The sequence below is a fragment of the Oryctolagus cuniculus genome, chromosome 13 (assembly GCF_051225735.1).
Source record: "Oryctolagus cuniculus isolate XC-2025 breed Fujian yellow rabbit chromosome 13, ASM5122573v1, whole genome shotgun sequence".
Lineage (NCBI taxonomy): Eukaryota > Metazoa > Chordata > Mammalia > Lagomorpha > Leporidae > Oryctolagus > Oryctolagus cuniculus.
In genome coordinates, this window is record NC_142879.1 from 17,863,538 (window position 1) to 17,883,974 (window position 20,437).

At 56.1% G+C, this 20,437-nt stretch overlaps 1 protein-coding gene across 2 annotated transcripts; it reads left to right on the forward strand.

Annotated features, from left to right (window-relative positions):
• Window positions 1–418: 418 nt before the first annotated feature.
• On the forward strand, window positions 419–19,468 carry RNPEP (arginyl aminopeptidase). Of its 2 annotated transcripts, XM_002717470.6 has the most exons (11): window positions 423–950; window positions 6,377–6,517; window positions 6,830–6,978; window positions 9,823–9,939; window positions 10,408–10,643; window positions 13,650–13,763; window positions 14,516–14,628; window positions 14,802–14,910; window positions 16,800–17,024; window positions 17,951–18,093; window positions 18,985–19,468. In XM_002717470.6, the coding sequence occupies exons 1-11, from the start codon at window positions 504–506 to the stop codon at window positions 19,141–19,143; spliced, it is 1,953 nt and encodes a 650-aa protein (XP_002717516.2). In that variant the 5' UTR covers window positions 423–503; the 3' UTR covers window positions 19,144–19,468. The 2 variants fall into 2 exon arrangements, 1 of the variants encoding a protein (XP_002717516.2); XR_016218808.1 differs by lacking the exons at window positions 17,951–18,093; window positions 18,985–19,468 and having other exon boundaries at window positions 419–950; window positions 14,516–14,718; window positions 16,800–16,818.
• The last annotated feature ends 969 nt before the right edge of the window (window positions 19,469–20,437 follow it).

Consider the following 20,437-nt stretch of genomic DNA (forward strand, 5'->3'; position numbering starts at 1 on the left):
GTGCTCGGTGACCGCCGTGCAGGTGATACAGCCCGGATCGCTGGAGGCGCAGAGCGGGAGACCTCGAACCTGAGCCCTCCCTCCCGGGCTCCGCCGGTCCCACCCCGACCACATCCTCGGCCTGCCTGGAAGGCGAAGGGTCAGAAAAGGGCAGCTCAGAGCACATCTGGGCAAGTGGACCTCACTGTCCAACCGCCCCCTTTCGTCCACAGTCCTGAGGCCCCCACACCAAGCTGGAATCGTGGGGCTGCGGACCCCAAGCCCAGCGTGCGGTCGGGTCCCACATTTTCCGCAGGGCGGGCGGGATTCGAGGTAGGCGTGGCCCCTTGGATTCTATGGGGGCGTAACTGTACGGCAGGGCGGGGCCGGCCCCTGGGGGCGTGGCCGGCACAGTTGCTGGGGGCGCATCCGTGCGGCGGGGCGGGGCTGGGAGGCGGGGCGGGGCTTGTGCGGCAGCCCGCGGAGCCGGCTCTCCCAGCGGACCCGCAACCGTGCTTCCAGCCATGGCGAGCGGCAGGGTCCCGGCGGGCAGCGGCGCGGCGCGGCGGCCGCTGCACTCGGCGCAAGCCGTGGACGTGGCCTCTGCCTCCAATTTCCGGGACTTCGAGATACTGCACCTGCACCTGGACCTGCGCGCCGAGTTCGGGCCGCCGGGCCCGGGCCCGGGGAGTCGTGTGCTGCATGGCACGGCCACCCTGAGCCTGCGCTGCCTGGTGGCCGAGGGCGCCTCCGAGCTGCGGCTCGACTCGCACCCGTGCCTCGAGGTGACGGCGGCGGCGCTGCAGCGGGAGCCAGCCGGCGCGGAGGAGCAGCCCGCCGAGCCCGTGCCCTTCCACACGCGGCCCTTCTCGCACTACGGCCAGGCCCTGTGCGTGGCCCTCCCGCAGCCCTGCCGGGCCTCCGAGCGCCTCCGGCTGCGACTCACCTTCCGCGTGGGGGAGGGGCCGGGGGTGAGTGCTTCCTGCCCGCCCCGGACCGGGACCCGGGCCCTGACCCTCCGCCTGGCCTCCCCGGACGCCCACACGCCCTTCCTGCTCCCCATCCTGTCCGGCAGCCTGGGGCTTCGGAGTCTCAGAGTCTGGGCCCTGCCGGTGGCGGCTCGACTGCGGCCTGCGGGGCCTGGACACGCTGCCTGCTGCTGGCCCGGCCCTTTGTTCGACAGTCCCTAAGCCCGGGTGACTCTCCTCTTGGGCAGCTCTGCTCAAACCGGAATTAGGGGTGCCCCAGGCATGCTAGCAGCTTGGCCTGCTCATTGTTGGTTGACTCTGAGTTTGGGCGGGGGGCTGATGTTGGAAATAAGAAGGTGGGAGGCTGTGTGGCCCACAGTTGTCAGAACAGCAGCCAGGCCCTGTGGGGAGGCCGGCAGTTGCCGGGTTACCGTCCCCCTGCCTGCCCGATGACCACTGTCTGGCTTCTAGTTCACCCCACCGCACCCCCGCCAGGGTCCGAGCTGCTCCCGGAGCCCCTCTGCTTCATTAGGGGAGGGAATGGACCTTGTGGCAGACCCTGCGTCTTGCATCCTGAAGAAGTTCAGGATGCAAGCTAGCCTCCGGGGAAGGGGAGGGGGAAGGCAACACATTGTGCTAGAGAAACCTCCCGCCCTGGATGGTGTTAGGTCTGGGCTCCTGGTTCTGGGCAAGCAGGGCCCTTGGTAAGGAATCCCTCTCTGAGTTCGCCGGATGAAAGGGCCCTCCAGACTTTTGTAGGAGACAAAATTCACGCCTTCTCTTCTTCTGGCTACGGAGCTGGTGGGGGCCCTGGCCTCCCACACCTGCTCCCCGGCGCCAGGCTCAGACTATGGGCTGCCAGCTCTCTTTATTCTGTTCTCTTCGCGTCACTTTTTTAAAACCTGAAGCAAAGATGATGAGTAAGGCATTTTGGTGGAGGGGATGATGGCCAGTGTTCGTTAAGGTGCCCCAAGCACCAGGCTAAGCACTTCACAGTTCAATGAGTTGTCTTTCTATAAGCACCTGGTAGGCAGTGAGTACTTTGTGTTCTCTCTTATTGCCAACTTGGCTTTCTTTCTTTCTTTCTTTCTTTCTTTTTTTTTTTTTTAATAGATTGATTTAAAAAGCAGAGAGAGAGAGAAGATCTTCCATCTGCTGGTTCACTTCCCAAATGACCACAAGCCAGGAGCCTGGAACTCCATCCAGGTCTCCCACGTGGGTGGCAGGTGGCAGGGGCCCCTGTACTTGGGCCGTCGTTCTGCATTCCCATGCTCATCAGCAGGAAACTGGATCGGAATCAGAGCACCGGGACACTGAGCAGAGCTCGGATATGGGATGCAGCTGTCACAAGAGGCAGCTTAACCTGTTGTGCCACAACACTGGTCCCAGCCAGCTTGTTAAACAGACTTAAAAAAAAAAAAAGATTTTTAAAGACTTTTTTTTTTTTAAGTATAGAGTTCCCATATACCCCCTCCACACTCATGGTTTCTCATGTTAGTATTTTACATTAGTATGATACTTTGTTACAGTTTATTTAAAAGATTTTATTTATTTGAAATGCTGAGTGACAGAGAAAGAGGGAGAGACAGAGATAGATCTTCAATCACTAATTCACTCCCCAGATGGCTGCAGCAGCCAGGGCTGGACCAGGCTGGAGCCGGGGGCCAGGAACTCTGTCCAGGTCTCCCACTGGCAGAGGCCCAAGCACTCAGACCCTCTTCTGCTGTTTTTCCCAAGCAGGTTAGCAGGGAGCTGGTTGGAAGTGGAGTAGCAGGGACTTGAACTGGTGCTCATATAGGATGCCAGTGTTGCAGGGGCTGGCCCACAATACTGACCCCTGTTACAATTTTATGAGCCATGGGGCCAGTGAGCTAATACTGATGGATTATTTATTTTTTTAAGATTTATTTATTTATTTGAAAATCAGAGTTACACAGAGAGAGGAGAGGCAGAGAGAGAGAGAGGTTTTCCATCCCACTGGTTCACTCCCCAGTTGGCTGCAATGGCTGGAGCTGCGCCGATCCGAAGCCAGAGTCAGGAGCTTCTTCTGGGTCTCCCACGTGGGTGCAGGGGTCCAAGCACTTGGGCCGTCTTCCACTGCCCTCCCGGGCCACAGCAGAGAGCTGGACTGGAAGTGGAAAAGCTGAGACTTGAACCCATGGCCATATGGGATGCCAACACTGCAGGCGGGGGCTTTACCTGTTACTCCATAGTGCCGGCCCCTACTGATACATTATTAACTAAAGTCAGCAATGTTTTTTCCCGATTTGCTTGGTTTTTTACTTAGTTCCATTTTCTGACCTGGATCCTTTCTGGAATGCCATGGCAGTGTGTAGCTTTGTGTGTCCTTGGATTCCTCCTGCGTCTGTGACTGTTTCTCAGACTTCCCTTGTCTTTGATGACCTTGACCTTGACTGTTTTGAGGAGTGTTGGTCAGGTGTTGTTGGATGTCCCACTGTTGGAATTTGCCTGATGTCTTTTTCATGGCTGGCCTGCCATTGTGATTTCTTAGTGGAAATTCTCTGGACGAAGTGCCGCCTCACATCGTTTGAGGTTGCCTGGGATTGACACAGTTTGGGGCCCTGGGGGGTGACCTCAGTCACTTTGGCTGTTTGGTGGCAGCCAGCCTTCTCCCCTGGGAAGTCACGCTGTGCCCCCAATTCCACACCTGCTGCACTCCTTAGAAGGAAACCGGGTAAAGTTTTCACACTCACAAACACGCAGGCAGGAAAAACTCCTAACCCAATGTGGTTTCCCTGTGCTGTTTAAAAACAGGCCTCAGATTTCACCTGCCTGGCCAGGCCTCCTGCCACTCCATCCCAACCTCCTGCCGCTCCCCGCACCACCACCACCACCACCACCACCACCACCACCACCACCACCGCTGCCCCCCCCGCCCCCGCACTGCATCTGCATCCGTCTTGCCTCATGTTACTGCGTCTCCTCCCTTCCCAGCCATCTAAATCCCCTGTGATTCTCACCTGTGAGACTCTCCTGGAATTATCTAATTCCATCTGCTGGTTCACTCCCTAAATGGCTGCCATAGCTGGCCAGGGCTGAGCCAGGCTGAAGCCTGGAGCCTGAAATTCCATCCAGGTCTCCCATGAGGGTGCCAGGGACATGAGTACTTGGGCCATCCTCCTCTGCTTTCCCAGGCACATTTGCAGGGAGCTGGGTAGGAAGTGGAGCAGCCGGGACTTGATCCCGTGCTTACATGGGATGCCAGTGTGGCAGACAGCAGCTTAACCTGCTGTACCATAACCCCAGCCCCTCTCATCCTTTTCTAAATTCTATGTGTTTTTTTATGTGAATGTAGAGTCCCCCCACGCCAGTTTTATCTATGTTGTCAGTGATCTCCACTTTGCTGTAGGCAAACATTGGGTTTTGGGGGTGAGTGGGTGTTTAGCTGCCTGTGTGTGGGGTGGGCATGGGTGCAGCAGGTAAGATGCCCACATCCCATCTGGAAGTGCCTGGGCTCAAGCTACATCTCCACTTCCAATCCAGCTTCCTGCTGATGTGCAGCCTGGGAAGCAGCGGTGATGGCTCAAGGAACTGGGTTCCTGCCACCCAATTCTCAGCCTGCCCAGCCTCTGCCATTGTGGGCATTTGGGGAGAGACCTGGAGATGAGAACTCTTCCTCTCTCTCTCTCTCTCTCTCCCCTCTCTGCCTCTCAAATAATTTTTTAAATTGGGTTTGTTACTAATCATTCAAACTTGCCCTTGATTTCAGGGCTGACAGAAAACAAATTAAGAATCATATAGCCAATGCCTATGATGTAAACTACATTGATTCTGAAAAGGTGAATTTTGGGAATAGAGGACACACACATATCACTAACTCTCAGTTAGCTCCTGCATCTCTGAGTTGTTTATTTGATGAGAAATTGCTTGAGTAGAAGGACCCAGAGCAGGACAGAAGCAGGTCTGAATGTACGTGTTGTGCAGCGGGTTAAGCCGCTTCTAGGGAGGCCACATCTCATATCAGAGTCCCCGCTCCTCCACGTCCCATCCAGCTCCCTGCTAATGCGTCCTCAGGCAGCAGGTGATGGCCCAACTTACTGGGTTCCTGCCGCTCATGTAGGACACCCAGATGGAGTTCTGGGGTGCTGACCATGGCCTGGCCCAGCCCTAGTTTTGTGGGCATTTGGGGAGTGAACCATGGATAGAGGCTCTCTCTCAAGTAAATGAAAAATAAACATTTAAAGAAATAAAAAGGGGTTGGCACTGTGGCATATCCGGTAAAGCCGCCACCTGCAATGCTGGTATCCCATATGGTCACTGGTTCAAGTCCCAGCTGCTCCACTTCCTATCCAGCTCTCTGCTATGGCCTGGGAAAGCAGTAGAAGATGGCCCAGGTCCTTGGGCCCCTGCACCTGCATGGAGGACTCGAAAGAAGCTCCAGGCTCCTGGCTTTGGATCACACAGCTCTGGCCATTATGACTACTTGGGGAGTGAACCAGCAGATGGAAGACCTCTCTCTCTCCCTCTAAAGATTTTATTTATTGGCCGGCACCGTGGTTCAATAGGCTAATCCTCTGCCTGCGGCGCCGGCACACTAGGTTCTAGTCCTGGTCGGGGCACCAGATTCTTTCCTGGTTGCCCCTCTTCCAGGCCAGCTCTCTGCTGTGGCCCGGGAAGGCAGTGGAGGATGGCCCAAGTACTTGGGTCCTGCACCCGCGTGGGAGACCAGGAGGAAGAGCCTGGCTCCTTGCTTCAGATCAGCGCGGTGCGCCGGCCGCAGCGCGCTGGCTGCAGTGGCCACTGAGGGGTGAACCAATGGAAAAAGGAAGACCTTTCTCTCTGTCTCTCTTACTGTTCACTCTGCCTGTCAAAAAAAAAAATATATATATATATCCAAGATTTTATTTATTTATTTATTTGAAAGCCATAGTTACAGAGAGGCAGAGGCAGAGAGAGAGGTCTTCTGGTTCTCTCATATGGGTGTGGGGGCCCAAGGACCTGAGCCATCTTCTGCTTTCCTAGGCCACAGCAGAGAGTGGGATCAGAAGTGGAACAGCTGGGACTCGAACCAGTGCCCATATAGGATGCCAGCATTGCAGATTAGGGCTTTAACCCACTGTGCCACAGCTCCGGCCCCAAATAAATAAAATCTTACAAAAAAAAAAAAAAAAAAAGGAAATAAGAAATAAAAAAAGCAGGTCTGGGCTTCCGGAGATGAGCCTGGCACACGTGGCGGAGCGGATGCGGTATGGTGGTGACTCTGCCCTGTGACATGGCCGTCACGCCGTGGCACGGATTTCACGCTGGATTAAATATACAACAGGAGAGAACTTTCCCTTCAGAGCCACACTGGCTGGCGGAAACATTGGGAGGATTACCCAGCGCTTTCCCCGGAGTCAGCGCCTGCCTCTGGCTAGACTGGGCTTACGCGGGGGATGTCGGTCCTGAAGCCTTCTGTGTTCCCGTAGGTGTGTTGGCTGACTCCAGAGCAAACGGCGGGAAAGGAGAAACCCTTCGTCTACACCCAGGGCCAGGCTGTCCTCAACCGGGCCTTCTTCCCGTGCTTCGACACGCCTGCAGTGAAGTACACGTACTCAGCCCTCGTGGAGGTGAGGGGCTGAGGCTCGAGGACCTGCCTTTGGGGTTAGCGTGTGCCTTCAGACCTACCAGGTCACACTTCCGGGGATCAGTGGGTATGGCCACCCAGTGGCACCTCTGAGAAACTCCTTAGTTTTGAATCCGTCCACCCATGAAAATTTTATACAGCCTTCCTCTAAACCCCTTCAGTTTCGCCCTGGTTTAGCCTCTTGAAACCTCTGTGTGTTCCCAGGCGGGGTCTGGGTCCTTGGCATTGCCACGCGGGTTGCTGGCTGCCCTGGAGCCCTCTGCAGGTGAAATCGCCCGAGTTTTTCTGTCATCAGGTCCCGGATGGCTTCACAGCTGTGATGAGTGCCAACACCTGGGAGAAGAGAGGCCCCAATAAGTTCTTCTTCGAGATGAGCCACCCCATCCCTTCCTATCTGATAGCTTTGGCCATCGGAGATCTGGTTTCGGCAGAAGTTGGACCCAGGTAGGAGACAAAGACCCGCCAGGCAAGGTTGGGGTGACCTCAGAGGCAACAAGGACCCTGAGCAGTGAGCCTTCCCTGGGGTGGTTCTTGGGGCAGGAGGCAGAGAGGATTCTGGGAGTGGTCCTGGGACAGTCTCGCATCCTCTGAGCGCCAGCCGGGAAGCAGCGGTGTGAGTACTGCGGGAGCAGGCGCTCCTCCCCCTGCCTCCTCTCCCTCCTGCCCTCGACCTCCAGCCCAGTCCTGCCCTGTGGAATGTGAGCCTCATCCTTCTGACAGAAGCTGCTCTCCTGGCCACCTGTGGAGTGAGGGGGGAGCTTGGGCAGAGGTTTTGGAAGATCGATCTTTGTTAGGATCGTTAAGTTCTAAGCGGCTTTCTAGCAACTACATTCATTCATTCATTTGAGAGACAGAGAAAGACAGGGAGAGAGCATGAACTCCCAGCCATAGGTTCACTCCCCAAAGGCATCAGAAGGCTGGGACTGGGCCTGGCCAAAGCCAGGAACTCAGTCCATGGGTGGCAGAAACCCAATTGCTTGAGCCATCACCTGCTGCCTCCCAGGCCTGCGTTAGCCAGAACCCGACATCAGTAATGCACACTGTGATGTGCGCCTGCTAAATGCCTGCCCCTTTAGTCACTTGTGTGTGTCTGTGCCAGGTCTCTGCATTTTCTCAGCCCTGGATCCCTGGGAACAGCTTTGATCTCATTTCTCCCTCTAGACAGGGAGGTGGCCTCTGCTTTCTGTCGCTACAGACGCACGAACCTAAACCCACGGTCACACGATACCTCCATGAAGTGAGATGGATTTGCCAGAGATGGAAAGGGATTTTGTCAGGTTTCCCAGGACAAGAAATGTGACTGGGAGCCTAGGTTTCTGCTGGCTGATGTATTCTCTGCCACTGGAGTGGAAGGCTGGACGGCCAAGCTGTGACCCCTGCTCTGGCCCTGCGTGCAGTCCCTGGGGGTGACAGTGTCCTTGACAAGATGTTACCAGTCCTGGAGCTCATCACCAGTTCCGTGGCGCTTGCTGGTATTGTGGCTCAGTTCCCAGGTATCTGATGACATAACGGATGGGATTCTATCGGCGCCTGCTCCCAGCCACACACTCGGGACCGTGCCAGCCTTACAAGACGGGGCGGTGTCCTCTCACCCAGGGTTGTCTCCCTCATAGGCGGGGCAGCGGGTGAGCAGACGGATGCTGTGTTTGCGGTCAGCAGGAAGACAGATGAGCACGGGAAGGTCGTTGTGGAGAATTTGTTTACCCTTAGTACAGTTCTGTTCGCAAGAGCGTGAATGGGACGTGGAAGAACAGTGCCTTCTAAACACACTGGGTCAGAGTGATTATCTGAAGGCATGGCAGTAAGTGACAGCGCAGTATACCAAGCACAGCGACAGAATCCACTTAAGTGCTTCCCCCAGTCCCATGGGCCTTGCCTCACGGGTCACATCTCAGGGTCTTGGTGGGATGGTGTTTCTGGCACAGTGTGCCATGGTCCCAAGCCCTGTGACCATGGGGGAAACACTCTGGGTGCAAGAGTGTCAAGGGCACAGGCCAGGGGGTCCTGGGCCCTTTCCTGTTTAGTTCCTTCTAATCCCGACACGCACCCCGGACGGCGACGTCACTGTCTGTTTGGTGGACAGTGGGCTTGTACACTGAGGCAGAGGCTTCTGCAAGGTCAGGTGTGGTGCTTGGCCGTGGGCGCCCTGCCTTCCGCTAACCACCCACCCTCTCTGCCATGGCGTCGCGTTGTACGGGACCTTCTTGGTTGTTGTTCTGTTTGATTCTCCCCTCTGACCTTCTCCCCACGTCTTATTAGGACAATTTCAGATGCACAGGAGACCGTGAGGGCAATAGTGATGCCCAGTGCACCCACCTGCTTCGCAGCAGTGGTGTCTTCAGGTGTGGACTTTGCGCCAGGCCGTGTAAATGAGCAAACACGGTCTCTTTATCGTGAGGAACAAAGACACCACTGTTGCTCCTAAGGCCACTAACAGTTTTCTGTTAGCATTAATAGGTTTCCCTCTTAAAGTTCCTTCAATTCCAAAGGTTCTTTGATTTGAACCCCTTTTTTTTTTTTTGTCTTTAAGTTTTATTTATTTGTTTGAAAGGCAGAGTTACAGAGAACAAGGGAGACAGAGGCAGAATCTGTCATCTGCTGGCTCACTCCCCACATGGCTGCAATGGCCAGGGCTGGGCCAGGCTGAAGCCAGGAGCCCAGAGCTCCATGCTGGTCTCCTACTTAGGTTCAGGGGCTCAAGCACTTGGGCTGTCTTCTGCTGGTTTCCCAGGTGCATCGGCAGGGAGCTGGATCAGAAGTAGAGCAGCTGGGACTTGAACCAATGCCTATATGGGATGCCAGTGTCACAGCTGGTTGCTAACCTGCTCTGCCACAATGCCAGCCCCTCAAGTCCTTTCTTCATCTCTCGTACAGGCAGGAAGAAGGAAACTAACAGTTACCATGTAGGTCACTGTTGGAAGGTCTTCTGCGTGTGTCTTCTTTCATCTTCACCCGTTTGACGGATGAAGGCACTGAGGCTGGGAGAGCTTAGACAACTTTTGCGGGACAGCATTTGGTGTCGAGGCTGCTGACTTGTATCGCAGGGTTTAGGGTCTGTCACCTGCAGGAGGCAGCTGCTCCTTCCCCAGCCTGACCTGCGCCTGCTTTCCCGGGTGCCGTGAGCGTGTTCCTGGGCCTCACCAGCCAGCCCACCAGCCTTGCGTCTCCCGTCTCTGTGGCTGACCACACGCTCACCTCCGGTTGTCTCCCATGGGGCACTGAGGCCGGGTTGAGTGAGCATGGCTATGGCTGAGCTCCACCCTGCTGACTCTGTGCTCTGATCTCCAGGAGCCGGGTGTGGGCTGAGCCCTGCCTCATAGCAGCTGCCAAGAAGGAGTACGACGGGGTGATCGAAGAATTTTTGGCAACAGGAGAGAAACTCTTCGGCCCCTACGTGTGGGGAAGGTGTGGTACCCCGTGGACCCCAGCGCCTCCTGCTAACCGCGGCCCTGCTTCCCACACTCCCTGCCCGGGCTGCTGGCCTTCCTCTGCCTCCTGGGACAAGGTGTCTCCAGGCCCAGAGGTGAAGGCGAGGACAAGAGGAAGGGTTGGGGTTGGCTCCTCGTGGTGGCTGAGAACGGGCCTGGGAGAGAGGGGGACACAGTCACAGCCTGGCTGGTCCGTGCTCCCCGTCATACTCCGTCTTCAGCCTCCCCGGTCTTGATGACGCCCAGTGCGCTGACAGAGCTGCTGGCACGCTCCCGTTCTCGGGAGGCTTGCTCAACCAGAGCAAAGGTCACCGGGACAAGGAGTGCCCCCGCCAGGCAGGGCCAGGGGCGTGGCCGGGCGGGGGGCTGGCCCCAGGGTCCGCAGAGCAGAGCGGCTCACAGGGCCTCGGGGAGTGAGGCAGCGCGGGCCCCGCCTTCTCCACAGGTACGACGTGCTCTTCATGCCGCCCTCCTTCCCGTTCGGAGGGATGGAGAACCCGTGCCTGACCTTCGTCACGCCCTGCCTGCTGGCCGGGGACGGCTCCTTGGCCGACGTCATCATCCATGAGGTCTCCCACAGCTGGTTTGGGAACCTGGTCACCAACGCCAACTGGGGGGAGTTCTGGCTCAACGAGGGCTTCACCATGTACGCCCAGAGGAGGATCTCCACCATCCTGTTCGGTAAGGTGCCACCCCCAGCCCTGCGAGAGCCGTGCTGCCTCTGGGGTTTGGGCATGGAGGGAAGAGGAGATAGAGCAGAGGGCCCAGGCGGATGCCCTGGGGGGCTACGTCTAGACGAAGGTCATTATTTTTTAAGAAATATTTATTAAGTTATTTGAAAGGCAGAGTCAGAGATGCCTTCCATCCACTGGTTGGCTCCCCAAATGGCCAGAGCTGGACCCATCTGAAGCCAGGAGCCAGGAGCTTCTTCTGGGTCTCCCATGTGGGTGCAGGGGCCCAAGGACTTCTGTTGCTTTCCCAGGCCCATTAGCAGGGAGCTAGATTGGAAGTGGAGCAGCGGGGACTTGGGGACTCGCTCTAACTGGCTTCCATATATAGGATGCCAGCCACATGGGGTAGGGGGTGGGGGAGGCGGCTGTTCCCACTACACCACAACCCCAGACCAATAGACAAACGTCGGTTTTTGTTGTTGTTGTTGTTTGTTTGTTTTTTGTTTGTTTTTGACAGGCAGAGTGGACAGTGAGAGAGACAGAGAGAAAGGTCTTCCTTTGCCGTTGGTTCACCCTCCAATGGCCGCCGCGGCCAAAGACAGGAGCCAGGTACTTATCCTGGTCTCCCATGGGGTGCAGGGCCCAAGCACCTGGGCCATCCTCCACTGCACTCCCTGGCCACAGCACAGAGCTGGCCTGGAAGAGGGGCAACCGGGACAGAATCCGGCGCCCCGACCGGGACTAGAACCTGGTGTTCCGGCGCCACAGGTGGAGGATTAGCCTAGTGAGCCGCGGCGCTGGCTGACAAACGTCGTTTTTAAATGGGTGACTCCCACCCACCGCCTGGCACGAGGATGAGTGGGGGGCTGTGGTTTACGCTGACGCTGTGGACTCAGGGGTGAGCTCACAGCGAGGAAGTGCCCCTCCTCTACACTGAAGCCACAGGCTGGCTGTGCTCCGAGCCAGACAGCACCCACGGGAGAGTTCCTAACCCGGATGAATCATGTAGTTGTCACCACTGTTCCTGTTCACTGATTATCTCTATGCCTGCTTTTTCCTGGGCATCTTGTAAAAAATCCACCACTGAACAATTTCACAACAGCCCATGAGACAGACACTGTCGGGTCCATTCTATACTCACATATGAGTTCCCCACAACTCGCAGAGCATAAAGAAATTCTTTAGGCCGGGGCTGTGGCTCACTAGGCTAATCCTCCACCTTGCGGCGCCGGCACACCGGGTTCTAGTCCTGGTCGGGGCGCAGGATTCTGTCCCGGTTGCCCCTCTTCCAGGCCAGCTCTCTGCTGTGGCCCGGGAGTGCAGTGGAGGATGGCCCAAGTGCTTGGGCCCTGCACCCCATGGGAGACCAGGAGAAGCACCTGGCTCCTGCCATCGGATCAGCGCGGTGCGCCGGCTGCGGCAGCCATTGGAGGGTGAACCAACGGCAAAGGAAGACCTTTCTCTCTGTCTCTCTCTCTCACTGTCCACTCTGCCTGAGCCCTGACCTGCTGGAGTCAGGAGCGCAGCAGGATGCAGGTGTCCCGCGCAGCAGCCTCTCCATCTCGCCAAACGCCCTCCTCGTCTGTCTGTCTGTCTGTCTGTTTGTTTTCGTCTTTCAAGTGTGCTTTGGAAAAACTTTGTCCACCCTGTGATAACTCACTGTGTTTGGGGATAGTTTAAAAAATGCAACATTTATTATTTTTGTTCTTTGCTCAAGATCTCTTTGACACACATGGAAAAGCACAGAGAGGAAGAAAAAAATGCATCCATGACTTCACTGTTTGGAGATAATCAGTGCACAGCCTTCCACACACACACATGTATGTGTGAACCATGAAAGCAGACTTGATTTTTTCTTTTTTTAAGATTTAATTATTTATTTGAAAGGCAGAGTTACAGAGAGGCAGAGAGAGAGAGAGGTCTTCCATCTGCTGTTTCATTCCCCAAATGGCTGCAATTGCTGGTGCTGAGCCATCTGAAGCCAGGAGCCAGGAGCTTCTTCCGGATCTCCCCTGTGGGTGCAGGGGCTCAAGCACTTGGGCCATCTTCCACTGCTATCCCAGGCCACAGCAGAGAGCTGGATCAGAAGTGGAGCAGCCGGGACTAGAACCAGCGCCCATATGGGATGCCAGCACTGCAGGTGGCAGCTTTACCAGCTATGCCACAGCGCCAGCCCCCAGACTTGATTTCACAACTGGCTTTTTGTTTTAAACTTGACAGCAGTAAACGTTTCACCAAGTATTACATTCCCTTCATGGCTTCCTAGAATGGATGTCTCCTAATTTACTCACTCTGCAGTTGTTACATAACTTGGTTCTAGTTTCCCACTGAGATGGTGTCATAAACATTATAGCATATCTCAAGTGATTTGAAGAAGGGTAAAAAGGATAAATTCTTAGCAACACTACTTCTGGGTGTGCACATTTTAAAGCTTTTTTAGTACATCTTGTCCATTGCTGCCCAGGAAATTTATAAATTTATGCTAATTCAACATGGCTACAGCAGGAGCCTCTTTGTGAAAGTCTTAACTGTCACCCCATTGTGCAAAGTCAACATCCAGTACCTGAGAGCTGGCTGGCTTAAACCCTGCTTCGTTCCTCTCTGCTGTCCCCTCAGTCACTATTTTCAGTGACAGAAGGAGACTTAGAGGCTCTTAAAGTGTGTGGGTTGGGGGAGGAGGCTCAGTGAAAATATCCCAAGGTTTCACACAAGATCGAATTAGTATCTAAAAATGAAAACACGCTGGTAGGGATAGTAACCCAGAGAGGAGGTATGGTTCCTCTCCCCCCACCCTCAGCTGTGGGAGCTGCCAGGTGGACCCAGGCCTCTGGGGCTGAGCAACCTCAGGCTAGGGCTGCATTTGGATGGCCAGCTGGGACAAGGTGGTGGTGGTGGTGGTGATGGTGATGGTATTGAGCTCCAGGCCACTAGGGGGCAGCACAGAGTCCACTAACAGGAAAGCATCCTGGATGTAGGTGGAGACCAACTCCAGGGCTCGGGTTTGTTTCCACCCCAGGGGCTGCTTATACATGCTTGGAGGCTGCCACCGGGCGGGCTCTGCTGCGGCAGCACATGGACCTCACCGGAGAGGAACACCCGCTGAACAAGCTCCGGGTGAAGATCGAGCCAGGTCTGACCCCACCCCCACCCTGCCCAGGCTGAGCCTGGAGCCCCGCGTTCTTTGGAGGCTGATGTTGATCAGTGCACCCTGAGAGACTTTTCTCCGGGAGGGAATGGCCATCCAGGGTGGCTTCCGGCCCCTCTCCCGCCACCAGCGTGAGCAGCTCTGGGCAGCTCTCGACACTTCTCGGCCACCCTTGCTTTGCGCCTGTGCAGCACGTGTGGCTCTGCACATCAGGCCAGGCCTTACTTTGCAGAGGGTGGGACTTGTCCCCGGCATCACAGGAGCTCTGATCCACGTCCCCTCCCTGAGCTCAGAGCGTTTGAACTCCTAACGTTTTTTTGAGCTCCACGTGTGGCCACGGTGAAACCTCTCTGTGCAGTTGAAACTCACGTTCCCTGGTGCTGTTGGCTGTGAGGATGAACTTGCGCCCTCCGATGGCTGGTTTTGGTTTGGCCATTGTTGTGGGAGGGAAGGCTGAGCCTTTAGGTGGCCCACGGGAAAGAAAAGAGCCTGGCTCAGTCCCGAGAGTTGAGGGACTCTCCCCAAAGCTGGCACCAAGGGAACATAGCTGGTGCCCAGGACCGGTCAGGTCCATGGTTAATGGCCCTCTCGGATTTCCTGGGAAGCTCAGCCTTGCCATCCCGGGCAGCGGGGTTCTCATCTCACCCAGAGCTAAGCTTTGAACCTGCCCCTGGAGGACAGAAGTGCGCGTGAGAGGCCGCGTGTGCTCAGCCCCTGTCTGCTTCCTCCTCGGCCAGGTGTCGACCCAGACGACACGTACAACGAGACGCCCTACGAGAAAGGTTTCTGCTTTGTCTCATACCTGGCCCACCTGGCGGGTGATCAGGATCAGTTTGACAAGTTTCTGCAGGTACGGTCCACACTCTGATGAGGGGACAAGGAGGAGAAGCAGATAAAGCGGCTGGGCAGAGTGCAAGGGTGGCGGCAGGGGGCGCAAGAGGTAAGGGGTCAGAGGGCCCGCGAGCTGGGGGGTCTGCCCCTCGGGGGCTGCGGAGGACCTCACCAGCCCTTCCCTCCCCACAGGCCTACGTGGATGAGTTCAAGTTCCAGAGCATCCTGGCTGATGACTTCCTGGAGTTCTACCTGGAGTATTTCCCTGAGCTGAAGGAAAGGAGAGTGGACTGCATTCCAGGTCAGCAGAGGAGCCGGCCCAGGGGCTTGTGGGAGAGAGAGAGCGCGATGTCCATGGCAGCCTCTGGAGGCTGAAGGGGAGTGGGGCGTGCGGAGTTAGGGTCACCTTTCTCCTTCTTCTCGCGCTGGACACAAGGAATCAGAGCCACTGCTCCCACCGTCCCAACTGAGAGTCATAGGACAGTCGTGGGGGCTACAGCCGCTGCCTGAAGACCCTGGCGCTGGCGCAGGTGTTTAGCCTCGCAGCGGGAGGCTGGTTAAGCCGCCCATGTCCCATACCAGCATCCCCGAGTTTGATACCCGGCTCCAGCTTCCTGCTAATGCAGCAGACCCTGGGAGGCAGCAGGTGACGGCTCCACTGATGGGGCTCCTGCCACCCATGTGGGAACCTGGGTTGAGTTGCCAGCTCCCAGCAGTGGCCTCAGTACAATATCTCATGACTTGGGGGTGAATCCGTGGATGGCATCTCTCTCCTCTCTGCTGCTGAAATACGTTTAAAAGAAAACAAAAATAGAAGCTCAGGACTGGCATTTTGGTGCAGTGGGTACAGTCACCGCCTTTGACACTAGCATCCCATATGGGCGCTGGTTCAAGTCCCAGCTGCTCCACTTCCAACCCAGCTCCCTGCTAATGTGCCTGGGAAGACAGTATATGATGGCTCAAGTGCTTAGGCCCCTGCGCTCACATGGGAGACCTGGATGAAGCTCCTGGCTGACCACTGAGGCCATTTAGGGAGTGAACCAGCAGATGGAAGACCTCTCTCTGTGTGTCTCTCCTCTCTCTGTACCTCTGCCTTTCAAATAAATAAATAAATCTTAAAAAAAAAAAAAAAAAAAAAGGAAGCTCAGGGCATTGTTGCCAGGGCTGCCCTGATTCAGCAGGGGAGGCCCTGCCTCCTTGGAGCGGAGAATGGGCGGGACCGTCCGCGAGATCTGCGAGACAGTGCGCCCCACTTCCTGCCGCGGACTCTGAGTCACTGTCTCACCAGTTTGGTCAAGTCAGGCCTTGGTAGCACCTGCTGTCGGGCTGGAGGCCCGCCTCTCCAGGTCACGGGACTGCAGCTATGAGAGCTGATCCTCGGGGCCTACAGCGCACAGGGCAATCTGCTAAGCTTTTAATATGTATTTGCTCATTTAACCCTCACAGCTGTCAACTAAGGTAGGGCCTGTCACACCCCCATTTTACAGACAGAGCACAGGCACAGAGAAGTGCTGGGACAGGCCCACGGCGTCCCAGCCACATAGGGGCAAAGTCGGGAACACAACTCTGATTCGAGAACATGAATTTTTTTTAAAGATTTGATTTGATTTATTTGAAAGACAGAGTTAGAGAGAGAGAGAGACAGAGACAGAGACACAGAGAGAGAGACAGAGACAGAAAGAGAGAGCTTGATCCATTTTCCATCTGCTGTTTACTTCCCAAATGACCACAATGGCCTGGGCTGGACTGAAGCCAGGAGCCTGGAACTCCATCCAGGTCTCCCAGATGGGTGTAGGGGCCCAAGCCCTTGGGCTGTCCTCCCCTGCTTTGCCAGGTACATTAGCAGGGAGCTGGATCAGAACAGCAGCCGGGACTTGAACCAGTGCCCCATATGGGCTGGCATCACTGGCATTGCTGGCAGCAGCTTAACCCACTTGGCCACAGTGTCGGCCCCCAGAACGTGAAGGCCTCTGTCCACTCTGCTGGGACAACACGCTGTCGTGTTGGAGCCATGGAAGGAGACAGGCATAGTCCAGTCTGGTCTAGACCTTATCCTAGCTGGGACCCTGCAGGGGCAGGTGGATGTGTGGCAAAGTGACAACGACACTGGGGGAAGAGTTTGGGATGCAGAGAGCAGGAGGTGGAGGTCCCGGGAACACCACCCCAGTCATCTCTTCTTCTACCAAACAGGGTTTGAGTTCGATCGTTGGCTGAACACGCCTGGCTGGCCCCCCTACCTCCCCGACCTCTCCCCTGGGGACTCACTCATGAAGCCAGCCGAGGAGCTGGCCGGGCTGTGGGCGAGCGAGCAGCTGGACATGCAGGCCATCGCCGCTGTGGCTGTGGCCACCTGGAGGACCTACCAGCTGGTGTACTTCCTGGATCAGATCCTCCAGAAGTCGCCCCTCCCTGCAGGTGAGAAAAGAGCGCTGTCGCTTCAGTGGGCTGGACCCCAGGGGCAGGGGAGACTCAGGGAAAGCTGTGCCCTGGCCCCAGGCAGGAAAGCAGTGGAGGATGGGCTGAGTGCTTGGATCCCTGCTCCCATGTGGGAGACCCGGAAGAAGCGCCTGGCTCCTGGCTTTGGCCTGGCTCAGCCTTAGCCGTTGCAGCCATCTGGGGAGTGAACCAGAGGATGGAAACCTCTCTCTTTCTATAACTCTGACTTCCAAATAAATAAATAAATCTGAAGAGATAAAAAGCAGAAGATCTGTCCTAATATTAAGGGACAATTGGTGGAAGAGCCTTAGAAATAAGTGTGAGAGGGGTAGGCATTGTGACAAAAGGGGTTAAGCCACCTCCCATATCGGGGTGCCTGGTCTGAGTCCCAGTGCTGTGCTGATGACCCCCCTTCCTGCTAATGCGCCTGTGCAGCAGTACCTGTTGGCCTAGGTGCTTGAGTTCCTGCCACCCGTGTGGCAGAACCAGATGGAGTTTCTGGCTCCTGGCTTCACCTGGCCCAGCCTCACCTGTTGCAGGCATTTGGGACGTGAACCAGTAGCGTTACCATTTCAGGGGTGAGGATTTGGTGCAGCGGTTAAGGTGCCGCCTGCGATGCCTGCGTCCCAGAGCAGAGTGCCTGGCTTTGAGCCTTGGCTCTGCTTCCAGCTCCGGCTTCCTGCTCGTGTGTTCCCTAGGAGGCAGCAGGGGGGACTCAAGTAGGGGTCCCCGCCACCCACACAGGAGATCTGGATGGAGTTCCTGGCTCAGTCCGTGAGGCGAACAGAATGAGTGGTGGAGTGGGGGTCTCCTTTAGGGTCATTCCCAGTGCTTTCCCGGGCCTGGGAGTGGGGCCTCTCTGTCCCCTGCCAGCTGGGAATGACCCATTTCTTTCCTTTTCCCAGGGAATGTGAAGAAACTTGGGGAGACATACCCCAAGATCTCCAACGCCCGGAACGCGGAACTGCGACTGCGATGGGGCCAGATCGTGCTCAAGAATGACCACCAGGAGGACTTCTGGAAGGTGAAGGAATTCCTGCAGAGCCAGGTGGGTGGCCCCTCCCTGTCCCGCCAGGAAGAGGAGGCCCCTGGGTTTGGGGAAGGAAGCCGGGCCACCCTGACCTGGGCCTGGGAAGGAGGGTAGTGCATGAAGGGGGCAAACACAATAGGGAGAATCTGCAAAGGCCAAGATTCCTGGGACCTGCTCCCTGGGGAAGCCGGGGACCGGAACAGTGCCCATGCCAGCTGGATCCCTCGCAGAAAACAACCCCAGGGACTGTCTTGTTGTTGATTCCAGAGCCCAGGGCCCCAACTGGGTGCAGAGCCATGCTCAGGTGTCATGTGCCTGTTTGGAGGTGTCCTGAGCCCTCTGATGGCTTCTCCCAGCTTCACTAGGCAGAGTGCTGGTCACCACACCCAGCTCGTGAGAAGTCCAGGGTCCCAATGTGTCCCTCTCGCTCATTTTGTGGAGTGTAGACAGCCCCATGTCATCATGTGGGTGGATGCATACTGAGATCTCTCTCTGTGGGTCTCTGGCCCCCTGAGAAGATGCCAGAATTAGAGCACTTAAAAAAAAAAAAAAAGATTTATTTGAAGGGCACAGTGACACAGAGAATCTTCCATCCACTGGTTTACTCCCCAAATGGGGGTGCCAGGAGCCTGAAACTCCACCTGTTTCTTACATGGGTACAGGGGTCCAAGCACTTGGGCCATCTCCCGCTGCTTTCCCCAGGCCACAGCAGGGAGCTGGATCAGAAGCAGAGCAGCTGGGACACGAATCAGTGTCCTATAAGGGACACCGACATTTGCAAGCGTCTCACCCCGCTGTGCCACAACGCCGGCCTCCTGCCGTCTAGTGCTTGACCATGGCTGCCACCAGACTGCGGCAGAGGCGAGGGATGGGGCCATGGGACCGTGTGCATGTGTGTGTGTCTTGCAGGGGAAGCAGAAGTACACCCTTCCACTGTACCATGCCATGATGGGTGGCAGCGAGGTGGCCCGGAGCCTCGCCCAGGAGACCTTCGCGTCCACCGCGCCACAGCTCCACAGCAACGTCGTCCACTACGTCCAGCAGATCCTGGCGCCCAAGGGCACTTAGAGGCCGGCCCTGCGCTCAGCCCCCGCGCCTTCCCACCTCCTGGGCTTGCAGAATGAGTGTCCCAAACCTGCCACCAAGGGCCGATCCCCCCAGGAGGATCCGTCTTCTGGGAGAACTTCCCTGGCCCCTGGAGTCCTGAGCTCTGCACCCTCGCACAGTGTCCAGCGTGGCTTCAGAAGTAGAGGGTTTTTCCTTCTTTCTAGCCTTTTTCTTCCTATTTTGCCTTTTTTTGCTGATTTTTCAAATACTGCACAAATGATTGGTAGTCATTCTTTTTTTCAGGTTTGAATCCTCATTTTAATAAACTTTTTTAAGCAGAAAGTGAGCTGGCGTTGTAGAGTGACTGTTTAGTTTCTTCCTGGTGACCCCTCTGCATGCAGGTGTTGAGACACATTGCTGGGGGGGACCCAGAGGGTGACCTGCTGCCCTGCCCCTAGGGAACTGCCTGGACGGGGTAGGGGTAAGGGGCCCTATACATGGATCTGAAAATATATATGGCAGGGCCAGTGTTGTGGAGCAGTGAGTTAAACTGCTTCATTCAATGCAGGCATTAAATATGGCAGCACTGGTTCCAGTCCCAGCTGCTCCACTTCTGATCCAGCTTCCTGCTGGTGCACCTGGGAAGGCAGCAGGAGATGGCCCAAGTGCTTGAACGCCTGCCACCCACGAGGGAGACCCGGATGGAGTTCTTGGCGCCTGGCTTCAGCCTGGCATTTGGGGAGTGAACCAGCAGATGGAATGTCTCTCTGAATTTCAGATAAATGAATGAGTCTTTATCTATACACTGCATACTGTATATACTATGTAACAGACATGGCTGGGCTGTTTCAGGGAGCTGTGCCCAGGTACAGCCTCCCAGCCTCTGAATCCCATTCATCTTCCCCTCACTGTTGTGTTTTTGGGTTTTCTCGACCTTCTCCCCATCCAGGGGCTTCTCTGGCAGTGGGCAACAGGGGTTTGGGAATGGGCTAGAGGAGGAAAAATCTCACTTTTCTCTTTGCCATGTCTGCTTGGAAATTCTTCCATGTGAGACAAAGAACCAAGGTAATAATATGTTCTCTGCCGCCATTTTCCCATAACATTTTTTTTCTCACAAAAGTAAAACAAACTCTAAATTAAAATACGTTGCCCTTCTTAACAACAGGGTGCCCCTGAGCCATCCTCCTCGTGGCCGTCCTTGGCGCTCTGTCACCAGCCCAGGCCCTGTCCCTCCCGCGCAGGTGCTGGGAGGAGAACTGAAGTCCATTTGTTCTCAGTCTGAGCAGGAGCAAGGGAAGGGTGGTGCCCGCTGGCA